General features: G+C 40.2%; 1 protein-coding gene across 21 annotated transcripts in view; it reads left to right on the top strand.

The window, feature by feature from the left end:
* PARD3 (par-3 family cell polarity regulator) overlaps window positions 1-14,318 on the top strand; it is a 508,043-nt gene that overhangs the window by 467,943 nt on the left and 25,782 nt on the right. For all 21 annotated transcript variants that reach the window (XM_083188844.1, XM_083188831.1, XM_083188826.1 and 18 more), the window contains one exon: window positions 9,462-9,582. In XM_083188844.1, coding sequence (XP_083044970.1) covers window positions 9,462-9,582 — 121 coding nt within the window. The remainder of the gene's footprint in view (window positions 1-9,461; window positions 9,583-14,318) is intronic.

The raw sequence follows: 14,318 nt of genomic DNA on the forward strand, positions 1-14,318 counted from the left end.
GCGGCAAAACACCGTAGCGTGCGGACCGCTCCGTAAGAATGCGGGAATATCCGCACCGATCAGAATAAGGGCCATAGATACAATAAGTTAAAATTACTTCCCTCTCGGAGGCTGTATGATGGATGCTGGGCTAAAAGACAGGATTGCATCATTTTGCCTCGCCTCCTACCCAAGAGCCCACAAATCGCAGGCATTTCCCTTTTTGGCGGTGTGGTGTAATGACATCACTGCCTGTCTCCACCCCCCTGCCTCCCCGAAGTAGTCTGCAAGTAGGTAAGTGTGGCTCGTTATATTTTGTGGTTTACTGTGTCTAAAGGGAAAATTTAAGGTTTGATTCTGTGGTGTGAGTAAAGCAAAAAAAAGTGTGTGGCGGGCGGTGGACCCAATTTTCGTCAGCCTCCCGGCCGTTCCGGGAGGGTATACCAACACTCTTCTATTCAATCTATTTAACCTGCATTGTGTTTATTTTTATAAAACAGAATTTACTATAGCTATACTGTTTGTATCACTTATTTACCTTTTTAATAACATTAAAGCTACTAGTTACTGACAGTGCAAATAAATCTCAAACCTATTTGTCATAAAAAAGTAAAAAAAGAAAAAAATCCTGATGTAATCTGCTCCTTCTCTCTGTATTGCTCAGGGAGCAGGTTAGGGAAAGTTTTCTCTTCTGCTATGTTCCGCGACTAAAATTCCGTCTGTTTAATTCAAGCGACATGGGACTTCATTATCAGTCTTCAGAATATGCAATTCTATCCTTCTGTTCATTCTACAAGGTTCACCTTGGATCCTCAAACTTTGTGCAAAGGAAAAGATGTATTATTGAGATGTGTTACTGAATATATTTGCTGTGTTAGAGATTCCCACTGCTTCCAGCCTCATGAAGACATGATTTGACATTTCAGTATCCGACTACAGAATTAACAGCAGAACTCCCTTACCAACCCTTCAAGAGCTGACCCAGTTGCTTCAAAGCAAAGCTTCCTAGCCTCAAGCGTTTTCCTCTTCTCAGCTCCCCAAGGAAGCTTTGTTGCAGAAAATCATAGCAAACTTCTACTCACAACAAATTTTTAAGATCCAACTTTTCATATCTGTTGTCTCTATTTATAAGTTTTATTTATAGGTCTAGAAACTAAGTTAAAGTGGACCAGTCACTCAAACAGTTCCACATTAAAGAGCAGCAGTTCCACATGGTATGTTTTATTTCTTCATTAAATGGAAAGCACAGGATCTGGACTCTTTTCTCCCACAATTCATCGTTTTCTGAATCACTATGACTGTAATACAGTTATAGAAAGTGCTGTAGAGAGATATGCCAAGCCTGGGTACTGTTTATAAAAAAAAATAGTTGGATGAACTGCAAATTGAGTAGGGGGTTCCAAATTCACGGGGCAGGGTGCATTGCAGTACCAACCACATTTATTTATCTTATTTATTTACAGTTTTTTTATATAGTGAAGCAGATTCTGTTGCACTTTACAATTGTACACAGTGATAAAACAAACTGTGTAACAACAGACAGACTTGGAGGTTAGAGGCCCTGCTGCAAGCTTACAATCTATAGGGATATAGGAGGGAAACACAAGGACAGGCACCAGTAATAGCATAGCAGTCCCACCAAGTTACAAGTTCAGAAGGGAAGCTATATAATACATAAGTGCCTCAGAGGGTTATGCGTGTGGTACTTCAATATGATAGGCTTGCCTGAAGAGGTGAGTTTTCAGGGAACGCTTGAAAGTTTGGAGGCTTGTGCGTGGAATGGGAGCATCCATAGGATGGGAGCAGCCCGATGAAAGTCCTGTAATAGTGAGTGGGAGCTAGTGATCCGTGCAGAAGAGAGACGCAGATCTTGTACAGAGCGGAGTGGTCGAGATGGGAGATATGTTGTGATAAGTAAAGAGATATATGCTGATCACACCACATCAGAATCCTTTCCTGTGTACACTTCACCTTCCTGGCAAATCAGATCGCTCCTGGCATCAGGAATGCTGCATGACATTCGAATGTTCCAATGAGCAAATATTGTGCAGCAAAACTAGTATGTAAATAATCATATGCCTATCCCAAGCATGTTTACATTGCTGTACTGTCTGATACCCCTTTTTACACTGGTGTCCCTACCAGGCATAATGCCGGGTGGGTGATGTCAACAGATCCAGGTATTGAGCCAGTGCTTGGAGAAGAGATCATATCCCAGCGCTGGCTGTTTCATTGCTGTGAACGGATCCTGTGACCCAGTTAACCCAGTAGTTCTGAACCGCAAGTCGAGTTAAATCCATGTTGAACCCTGCTTGCTACCCTGGTTGAAATGCCTGGTTGCTCGACACAATATCTCTGGTTGCTGTGCGTTCATGTGCAGTAATCAGTATATTTTTGGCACTGTAAAAGAGGTATGAGCCTCTACCACCGGGTGGCTATTCCACTTATCCACTACCTTTTTTTGTGATGTTATTTTTCCTTAAACTTCCCATGAGCCTGCATCCCTCCATTTTCTATGATAGAAACATAGATTTTGATGTGAAAAAATTACCTACGGATCAATTAAGTATGCTCTTTAGTTAATAAGTGACACTGCATTGTCTGTAGGTAACATCCACCATAAGGTCTGTTCCTAGAGTTGAGCTGGAGGTCAGCTGTCCCCTTATTTTGAGCATCTGTTTGACCTAGTCTGACCCACTGATAAGATGATAGGATTATTACCATTTCACTTTCTCCTTATAATTTGCATGGGTTGGAATACAAGTCTGTCTGTGGGCAGCTGGGGGGGAATGTGGGTTAAATATATAAGGCTGATTTAAGTGACGTCTGCCTGTGGACTGTTTTCTGAGACGGCTATTACATGTGTAAACCTGTAACAGTTCCGTGTCTACACTGATCATGTTCCTGAAGGGTTTTAGTACAAGCATTGATCTGTGGAACTAATTGAAAAAGATAATTGAAACATGGCCAGAGCCTTGTATTATGCACCATGTGTTGCCATTAACATGGGCCAAACCTTTGACCCGCTCTCCTCCCTAGAGGACACCTTTTGGTGTGGTATTGAAATATACATTTTGAAAAACTCTGGAATCATGATGTCTTCTCTTTAAATCAGCACAGGGGTAGTGCAAAATTCGAAAAGGAAGTTCTATTTATCATATACACCTTCTGTCAGTGCTGGCAAACATCCTAAAACATAGAACGTGAATATTTAATGAAAGAAGCTTCTTCATTAGTGGAGGATGTTAATAATTTACAAAATGATGTAGTGCATGGCGAGCTTTTGACATTGGCGTTCAGCACACATGACTGTGATATTTTGTACTGAAGCCTGTGAAATGAATCCCTCCTCACACACTTTCTGTTGCCTCATTGTTTTTGTGTAAATGATATTCTCCAAGTACCTGTGAACCCTCTGATAATACCCTCTCAGCGCCAATTTGTCTTTTTCATGATGTAACAGCGTGACAAAAGCAAACTCGCTCCACTCATTAATGTACGGTGTATTAAATGCTTTATACAGTCGGTGAGGTGTGCCATTAATCAGACTGGTTTATGTTCCGCCACTGGTTTTGCATCAGCATAGTTTCATTGCTGTGAGTATAAACTCTACATGAATTAAATGAAGCCCTTAAAGTTTAGTTCTCTTGACAAACAGTAGAGCCTTAATCCTAGGATGCTCGTGCAGTTGTTGCTTTATAATCATTTCATATGATTAAAAGGGAATTGTTTAATAGTCACAGTGTAGGCACCATCATTGGTTACTCCCAAATAAGGGGAGTGACAATGGGCTACTATACAAAGAAAAGTGCCCCATTGGTTCACTGTGCTTCCTCAGTGATAGGTACTTGAGTTTGAGTCTCAACTGGGGCATTATTTATGTGTAGTTTGTACTTTCTCCACATGTTTGTGTGATAATTCTTCAAATGCTTCTTTTTCCTATTACATTCAGAAACAGACTGGTTAGTTAATGACAAATCCTTGTCAAATCCGGAATGTGTGTGTGTAAGTGTGTGATAATGATGATTTACATTGTGCAGAGAGTACAGTTACCAATTAGTTTACTGAAAAAATACATATATATATATTGATCCCTATATAATATATTCAAAATAATTTGACACTGTAAGGTCTGTAACACTTATGGGCGCTACACATGTAGCTACTTAGGGGCATTTTCTAAGCAAACTCACTAGATCACATCGCTCCATGTGTAGGGGCATGCTGGCTAAATCTAGTAAATCGTTAGGCAGGGCCAACTGAGAACACTGGCCCTGACAGATCGGACAGCACACAGCGCTGAGCGACCTAGCATCGCTCAGAACACTTAGTAAATCGCTGTGTGTAGGCCCCTTTACATTTCCTACATTAGCAGAACCCTCTCAAACATGTTACACGAGGCACAGGCTTATTTTAGTTTAGTTTTATTGTATCAAGATATAAAACATGTTCACATGATTTTCTAAAACATCGCTTTAATAAATCTGTCTGTCAGTTACACCAAAGCTGCATCAATGTTCATATTGACCTGCTCTGTGTTGGAACACTTTCCAGCTGGTGCTCATGCCAGTACCGCCCTGACCACATATAGAAAGCTTTAGGAAGGTTACTCCTAGGACTGGGTGTCATTGTGCATCCTCTCTTTTCCCTGATGTGTTGTAATTGTTTGGAACACCTAAAATAATTACAGAAGATTATACCTCTTTGAAGGCAATCTCTGTATCCACTTAAATAAAAGAAAGGCTCACCGTGGGTAAAATATAGACTCTTGCTTTGCAATTACATATGTTGTTATACCTAATTTCAAAATGGCTAAATTGCTTTTTCCCCCCTCTCCTGCCTTTTGAGTCCTCCAGTCCAATTTTGTATCCCCACAGCGAGCTATAAAAATGTCTTCCAGATTTTTTTGTTTTGCCTTTTTTTTTTTTATTCTTTATTTTATTTTTTTAAGAGTAGAGTTTTTAGTGCTGTGGATACAGAGGCCTGTCTCATCTTTGTTTGGATAGCTGAGGGAAATGCACACAAAATTGTTGTGTTGTCTCACCTCCTACTTGGATGACTCTTTCAGAAACAAAAATTGCCAATTTTCTCTGCGGTGTGCTCCCAACTGGGAGGCATTATTCGGAGTAAAGTAGTCTATCTATTCAGCAATTTTAGGGTTAGCTGTCCTTATTTTTTATTTTGTTTCCCCATGATTGCACATAATGCCAGACTCACATAAAGCTACTTTAGAAAATCAATTCCAAGGTTTAAAATTGTGTACACGCTTGATGGGAAATTAGACTGCAAGATGTCACAAGAAAAACACTGTCTAATACATTCTAGCCAATAAAAAAAGAAGTCGGTGTGTTGCGCTGTTAATTATTATCCAGATTTATGTTGATAAATGTTGCAACATTATGACTAACCCTGCACCCCCACTCCTTCCACCCCCCTCCTTCATGCAACATTATAAAACATCTTTATGATGTTGCATTAAACAATTTGCTTTTGCTTTTATGGTAATTAAAATAAAACTTATGATAGTAATCTTATGCTTCAAAGAACCTGAAAAGAAAAATAATAAAACACTTTTAGGATGCTGACTTACTGCCTTTATTATCATATCAATAATCATATTTGTATGCACATCTTAGTTCCAAATAACGATGCCACTTACAGTTACTTTGATTAAATTAATTTTAAGGGGGAAAATTTAGTTAAATTAATTGCCAGTTGTGCTAGAATATATTTGTACTTTGTTTAATTACAAGTTCATGCCAAGGTAAAATAATATATTTTCAGCAGATTCTATTAATTTGGACTTGTGAGAATATTAAAATTAGTTTTTGTAATATATCCCCTAGTAAATTCTATGTCTGGTTAAACTAGTTTTAAAAATGTTAGCGTTGTTGGTTTTTAATTTTTTTTTTAAGGCTTTATGTTTTGTAATACATTTTTTTATTTATAGAAATCTTGTAGATAATTTGTTTTGTATAGTGCCAATAAAATGCGCGTTACTAATTATGCAGTGAGGCACAAGCTTTCATTATAAGCTATAGGTTAACATTATCATTTATCGCCTTCTTCCAAGGTATACGGTAACCCAGCACACCAAAGAAAGCAGGATGATCTTAGTTAGAATTAACAAACTTAAAAAGAAAAGATGCTAAACAACACAAACATATAAAGTTTTTTCAATTCTTACTGTACAGATGGAGCCCCTCTAATTCAATCCCAGCGTCTGCCAAAATGTCCCCGCTAGCGAGCGCTGGCTGAGAGGGGGACTCCATTAGACTGGGACGCGTGAGCATCTCACACGGATGCGCGTCCCAGTCACGCAGCAGAAACCCTGCCCATCCCCACTTCAGGGAGACGGGGAGGCCTTGCAAACATGAAACGGGCTCCATCTGTATGTAGTGATGTGTCCTTATACATTATTGCTGCAGTTGTGCCAAACATATACTCTCGGCATTCCATGTCTGTTGTAAATCTGATACGACTAGGATGGTGTGTTAATTAATTTGATATGCGACTCGTATATTGTGTGTTACAGATTCGGAATGCGTATGTAAGGTGCTATGAGCTAGTAGCGGCTTTGACTTCTTTCTGCATCACATTCCTTTGTGCTTCACATACAGTACAGACTCTGTCACTAATACCGTTTTCAGACCGCAAATGCCGTGTCGCACCCGGGATTATTACACGGGTCCCATCCCCAGAGCGACGCGGCATATGCGGTCTGAAAGCTCAGACAACGAATCGGCTTATTGCGGTGTCGGTGATGTCACACGGGGCGGAGCTGAACGGCAGCGCGTCACCGGGGGCTTGAGAGGAGGCAGCACTTGGAGCTCACACCACTGCCTCCTCCATACTGTGAATTGGACCCAGGTTGCTCGACCCAGATACCCGTTCACACTGCACTTGACATGGGTCAGAGCCGTGTTCAAACCTGGTCATTACCAGGGTTGAACTTCCGTGTTGCTCGACCCGAGGTGGCCCTTTCAGACCGCACCTCGACCTGTGTTGGGGCCGCAAGGACACGGTAATATCCCAGGTCTAGAGTGAGGTCTGAAAGCGGTATAAGATACATTTGGGGGTTAAAAGAGAGAGACACACAGAAAAAGACAGGTGCTAGCAGATGAGCAAAGGACCTGTAGGTAGGTTTTTTGTTTGTTTGTTTTTAATGAATTATGGCTAACCTATGAAAAATAGCATTTCCTAATTTGGATCTGTCCTATTCTCTCTCTGGTAAGTACACACAACGTTTAAATACTGTACATACTAGTGACCACTTAGAAAACGTGTTGGATGTGCACTTATCTATTATCTATGGATGTGTACTTATCTCTACCTGTCTCTGACCTTGCCCATGGTGTGTTGTTTCGCATTAGATGTGACTGATGTTATTTATGAAATATTTTAGATTAATGGAAATGCACGGTACCGGGCTTGCCCTTGCCAGGGGTAGGGGGTATTCACAGTACAAAGGATTTGTAACATGCAGTCAATGCAAAATAACATCACAGAATGTTGTTTTGCAGCCCTAATGAGCTTGCATAAAATTTTTATTCTAATTTCTTCAATATTGTACCATTTATAACGTCTGACCTTAAAATCATCAGGCTTATTTTAGAGATAAGTGTGTTGTTCTCTTGGAAAACACTTTCTGTTTTCAGTGCCATTTCTCTCCCTCTCTAGAAGTTTTGCCACTACACGTAGTATATAGTTTCCAGGTTAAAACAACAATGCTTCGAGCCATGAAGTGACTTTGAAAACTTCCACAATGTCACGTAACAAGACCTCGGTGTGAATGATCCGGTGAACAAACATGAGTTTAATATCTGAACATTCTGTAGGACTGTGAGCGGAGGCTCAAACCGACCTGATTTGTTAGTTGTTTTTTTTCCTATGTATTTTCTGATTGATTGAAGATGTCAGAAGATTCCGAAATTCAGTTGGAATGCATTCAGTCCCAGAGAATGATTACTGCATACAGTTGGGTAAATAGCAGATCCTATCATCACAAAGAAATGATTTGCATATAATATAGTGTAATCAGTGCAGTGACCATGCACGTCAAGCACCCACAGTACATTCTGACACGTTATCGCTCAATATCAGATGGAATGGATTCTATTATTGCTTCAAATCAAAGTGCTCTTGTATGATAAGATAGACCGTACTTAAATAGCATATTGCATTTCAAATGCTTGTATCTTTTGTGTGATAAGCATGTGCCAATCTGATTGCTCATCTCTGCAATGGACAGTGAGAAAACAAACATCTGAGTTTGCAGCATATTTTACTTTTTAACTTCAGTTTTGTGTACACCGTTTGTCGGGCATATATTTTAAAATTGGCCAGCATTTAAGGAAACCTTGTCGTTCCCTATAGTATTTTTTACCATACCTTATATTGGAGAGATTTTTTTATTGTTTAGGCAGTAATGAGGACTAGTTTAGCTCTGCGCCCAAACAAGAGGTGGGCCACATGCAATTTGGACAGTACATTGATGGGACTTGTAGGACACTAAGTTCTTCTGAAATTGCAACATGTATTATGTTCTTAAATGCATTGGTTCTACAGTTAAATGTCTCTATAAATGACATTCTTTAATGTTGCCATCTATAGCTGGTTTTCATCATAGAACCCCCTACATTGACTCCTGACGTGGCAAAAAAAACACCACCCATTTTATATGCCATCATTACTTCAATGTCATCAATGATCATACCCATAGCAGTGCCTATGAACATCGAGTTGATAGTGCGCTCATGGGATTATTTGCCCCTGTAAAATGCGGCAATCGGCCAGCAACTGGATTGTCTCTATAGTTCATGTTCCTTTATATCATTTAAAATGTTCATTCTGTAGTGGATCTGAAAGCCCTTGTTATTGAATAAAATAAGATAACGTATACTGCTATATCATGCTTGGCTGTAATGGAACCTCCTGACCCCTGAATCCAGGCTTCTGCTTTAGAAAGGGAGGGAGTGCCATGGCAAGGCTAGCAGCGACCCTTGGTTGGACTGTCTAGAAGGGAATCATGGCTCCTGATTGGACAGTAGCCAGAGAATCAGCCACTCTGGTGCCACTATTCTCTTGGCGGGCTCTGCATAGCCATGTGTGAAAGGACTGCAGAGTAATTAAAAGTATTTTATTATGGAAGTATAAGGACAGAGTGAAAATGAATGAATATATGCTTATATATTTTTTATTGAAGATTACAATTTTCTTTTTTAACCTCTTTATTATACAATTATTTCTATTGCTTATTATGTTTCTTCCCCTCAGAGGTGGTCCTTTGCATTTTCGAAGCATTCTGGGTACTGTAGTTACACAACAGCTGAATAGTTGGGTGTAGGAAAATAGTTCTGGAGTTCAGAGTTTATAGTGATCTTTTCAAGACTAGCAGAAAACTGTATATATTTAGGACTACAAAAGAGCCAGTCTACAGCTGGTAAATTTGTCATCAACTATTTTTTTTACTCTTGTTTCAGCAATCGATCAACTCCAAGTAATCATGACCGGATACAGCGTCTTCGTCAGGAATTCCAGCAAGCAAGGCATGAAGATGATGGGGATGAACGCAGGCGTACATACAGTTTTGAACAACCTTGGGTGAGTGCTTTAAGGATGGTTGCCTAACAGTGACAACAAGGGGTGTCACCCACTCTAGCATGTATTCCTTTTTAAGGTGCCATTAAACCAACTTTTTATGACCTTTCAACTCAGGTCTTTATTATCACAGCATGTGTCCATTACAGACAATTTAATTTTGTATCTGACTTTGCCATCTGGTGAGTCAGTTAGGTGATATCATATTTCCTCTTTTCTTGCCATATCAAATTGTTTATTTTTCAAAGCAACAAATTCAAAAATCACAGAACTGTGAAATATGAAGAATTGAAATTCCTCAAAACAAAAACTTTATGCTGCTGAGCAATGCAAGCCGAACAAGCAGCATTTTTTCCGTTATGATCATTTTCAGTTTTTCTTAGTTTTTTTTCAAAGATCTGTGATTTTTTTTTCCTTTGAGAAATAAACACATTTTAGTGACTAGAATATCCTTCAGATTTACTTTACAGTGTTTTGTTCAATTAAAATCTTCACTGTAAAGCACTGTGGAGTATTTATGTGCTATATATGACTGCAGTTGTAAAAAAGAACCACTTAAGCCTTTATCTTTTGTAGATTATGTGTTTTGGAAAATAAGCTAATATGGCGGGCTTTACTGTAGTCATTGTTCAGATATTCCAGAAGTTCATTAAAATATCATAATAATTAAAATCTATATTAGTAAACAGAGGCAAAAGTGTTCTGTGTTAGTCATCTTTATATTGTTATCACTCATACTTCATTACCTTGCGTGTCCAAGTTCTCTCTCTGTGCATGCAAGCTAAATTTTTCTTGCGGATCAGTGATAATTTTTTTTAATCTCCGTTAATGTGTAACAGGGGTGTATTAAGAGAGGAGGTGGAACGTGTGCCATCTCCGTCCAGGCTCCCTCCTCTATTGTAGGCAGTGAGAGTGAACTCTAGGTGTTACGCAGGTCTCCTAGAAAATGGCACAGCTGCCATTTTCCCCAGTGATTTATTTCCTTCTGTGCATGTGCAAAACATTGAGAAAATGGCTGCCATTTTTCCAGAGATGTGCATACCTTCTCATTGCCAGTCTCACTGCCGTTACTATGATACTATGTATAGGTAAGTATTAAAAATATGAGTGCAGGGTGTGTGGTGTGGATCTTTCTGGACCTAGAGTTCCATATGCATCTCACACACTGCATCCATTATGAAAATGCCAGTGCCAGGAAACCATACAGGAAAAAAAAGAAACAAGATCCTGATTTTTTTTTTTGTAACATACTGTAGGTTCTACAAAGAGTCTAAAATATGTGATTCCAGTTTCATGAGAAACAGGAAAGTTTTCTAAGCTGGATATATAAGGTTTAAGTAAAGTCCAGCAATGCTTCAATTAGTATAGAAAGCCCCTGATGTGGTTACTGATATGCAATACCACAGTGTACTATTTACATACAGTAAGTATGGTAAGTGGTTTCACATGAGTTCCAGTAAGTGGCAACCAAAATAAAATAAGATGTCGCAATGCTACCAGAGTGAAACGTCTCACAATATAAGGCAATTCATGCACAGCACAAGAATCAAATATACCCAAGGCGAAACAGCTAGATCTTTTAAAAAGTTTACTGGAGTTTTCACATTATTTGAAAAATTTACAGCTGCAGTTGTAAAACGCTGAGTAATTAATGTAAAACCTTTTTGACCTCAAGGAAATTATTTTCATTACTTGGAGAATAGATGGATGTTCGCCATTTACAATCCCACCTGCACAAGGTTCTATTTATAGTGGCTGAAAATTAAAGCCTTGTGCGGAACAATTGGGGAAACCATGACCACTTGTTCCTAAACATTTTATCACAAGTCTTAGTACTGTACATCTCGCCCCTGGTGTCTTCTACATTAATCACATGGTTCAGTATAGTTGCTGATCTATAATGGAATGAATACATTTACTTGTAACTTTGTATATGCAGAATTCAGCTGGTGGTAAATAAGGAAAGTGTAGGACAGGGATTGCTCTTGTAGCCTCATGTCCTGTTAATGAGCGGTGTAACTACTGGGCAGTTGCTGTGTTTGACGGAAACCTTTGGCACAGTTTACATAAAGTAACACGACTCTTTAACTGCCCATACACGGTCCATTTAACGGATCCGTTTGGGACTTAAATAGTACACAGCGCATCGCATGCCTTGTGCATGCAGTGTGCATGCAATGCGATCCGATGTGATGTGTAGCTAGTACAAAAAGTATGTGCAGCACATACATTTTGTACCGTACTATGGCCCTTATTCTGAATCGGACGGTACGGCCTGCGTGCGGCCGTACCGCCGATGTTTTTAGTCTGCACATGCGCAGAGGTCAATCTGCGCATGTGCAGCCCCATTCGCCGCAGACGTATTTCGTCCGCCGCAAAGGGGGCGTATAGGGGCGTGAGGGGCTTCATACCCTCATTTCCCTATGTATACGCCCCGCGTTTCATGGGCGTTCCCATGCAAACGCGGGGCGTATGCATGCTAATCAGGGTATGACGCCACTGATGGGGGCGGAAAGCTGACGTCGCCGGATGTCAGCTCTCAGCCCCCATACAAGCTATCACACGGACGATTGTCCGTGTGGTCTCAGCTTGCGGGAGCTGCTGTGGCGTGCGGCCCTGCCTTCGATGGTCGACGACCATCGAATGCAGGGGGCAGCTCCCACCATGGTGGAGGCGTACGCCCCACCATTTTTATGCGGATCGCCAGCCGTCCGTGTACGGACGGCCGTGGCGATCCGTCTCGTGGGCGGGGATTGGTTTGTGCGTCCGGAGCACCGTGTGCGGCTCCGGCCGCACCAACCTATGTGATGCACGGGAGCGCGCATCGCATAGTACAGAACGGAGCCTCCGCAAAACGGAATGTGTATGGGCTCCTTTACCTTTATTCAGTAAACTGTGATTAATTTATGGTACATACTAATTAAGCCATAATTACAGCTGATTTATCACCTTATTATTTGCCCACTATCACATTGGCCACATTCTGACAAATGGATGAAATACTGATTTCCAATTACTTCAACAGGATTGTATTTATTGAATTACAGTGTTAATTTTGTGTTAAGCTGTAATAGCCATTTGGCAAATTATTAAACCAGGTGTCAGTTGGATAAAGTACAGTGATTGACTTTATGACTTAAATAATTATTCCTGTTCTTTACTATACTGTTTTCTGTTTGAAACTGTATTTTAGAGAAATAAATACTGTTTGATTTCTGAGTATATTTGTTCCTACCAGGAACGCACAGCATCCCTACACCTCCCTATGTAATGTTTGTGTGCCAAGGTACAAGAAGACAAATCTTATAGCACCGCCACCTAGTGGAAGGTGGTGATACATTACTGCCCTATCTTTAGCAACACAATGCTTGCGCAATTCTATAGCGGACTATCTCCTGTAAAATGCATCACAAACAAACCAGCATAAACATTGCTAGTCTCTACTTCGTAGAGCGGCAATCCAGCTTCCAGCTCATGTACTTGTTGAGCAGATGTCTGTTTTCCAGGGCCGTGTTAGAGAATTGAAGCAATATCATTAACATACTTAACATTCAGACTTCAAATAATACTTTTGCTGAGCAGATGGCAGGCTTTCTGATAGGAAGTTTAAAACAGATATTATCTTTGTTATATTTAACTGCTTTACTGCCAGATGGATGAGGCCTCCAACCAAATCCAATGGTATTGAATAGTTTGCATACAAAGGTAGTCTGCACCTCAGATCTGACTGTAGGAACAGGTGGTTATATTCCACTCAGTCGATCTGTAACCTGGCGCTTGAGTTTGACTGATTCATCTCTGCTGTGTGCAGCTCAAAGCAACAGCTGATATAAATAGCTGTGGGACCTGACCAACACAAAGACTATGCCTTCCACTAGGTCATATCTAAATGGGGCGACGGGTAAAGGATATTGATTTTCTGACTATTATTTGCACTACATATAGTGCTGTTTGACATACACTAGAAAAAGTGCACGTGTCAGAATATATTAAGGCAATATAACATAATACATTCCCTAAGGAATAACTGATTACAGCCATCTGAAGATGGCAAGACTTATAAGAGACAAGCTTATGAAAGCTTTTCACAGCTTGTTAGTTCTTCATTACAAAAACCGCAAAAAGCTGGATACTACACATACTGTAGGCTCTCATGATAAAATCTGCACTTCAAAATGATCATCCATTTATACATTTTTGATGTTTGAATGGAAGACATAAAATGTAGTAATGTGTTAGCCTAACAAGGCATAATAGTTTGAAAAATAGACAACTTCACAGATCTGGGGCTTTATTCAGATCTGATCGCAGTACAAATTTGTTCTCGAAATGGGCAAAACCATGTGCACTGCAGGTGGGGCAGATGTAACATGTGCAGAGAGAGTTAGATTTGGGTGGGGTGTGTTGAAACTGAAATCTAAATTGCAGTGTAAAAATAATGCAGCCAGTATTTACCCTGCACAGAAACAAAATAACTCACACAACTTTAACTCTCTCTATACTTAAATCTGCCCCACCTGCAGTGCACATGGGTTTGCCCATTTTGAGAATCAATTTGTACTGCGATCAGATCTGAATAAGGCCCAATGGCAGGATGGGGGAGAGCTGGGCAATAGAATCCTTCACACACGCCATCCTCCCACACCCCAATGTCTGGGTGTTTTAATGCTTTCTGTTCTCCAATAACAGTTTGCTAATGGGGCATGTCTAGTTTTGCAGACCGCCCATGTTGCGGGACT

Source organism: Crinia signifera, chromosome 5 (assembly GCF_055691185.1).
Source record: "Crinia signifera chromosome 5, ASM5569118v1, whole genome shotgun sequence".
NCBI lineage: Eukaryota > Metazoa > Chordata > Amphibia > Anura > Myobatrachidae > Crinia > Crinia signifera.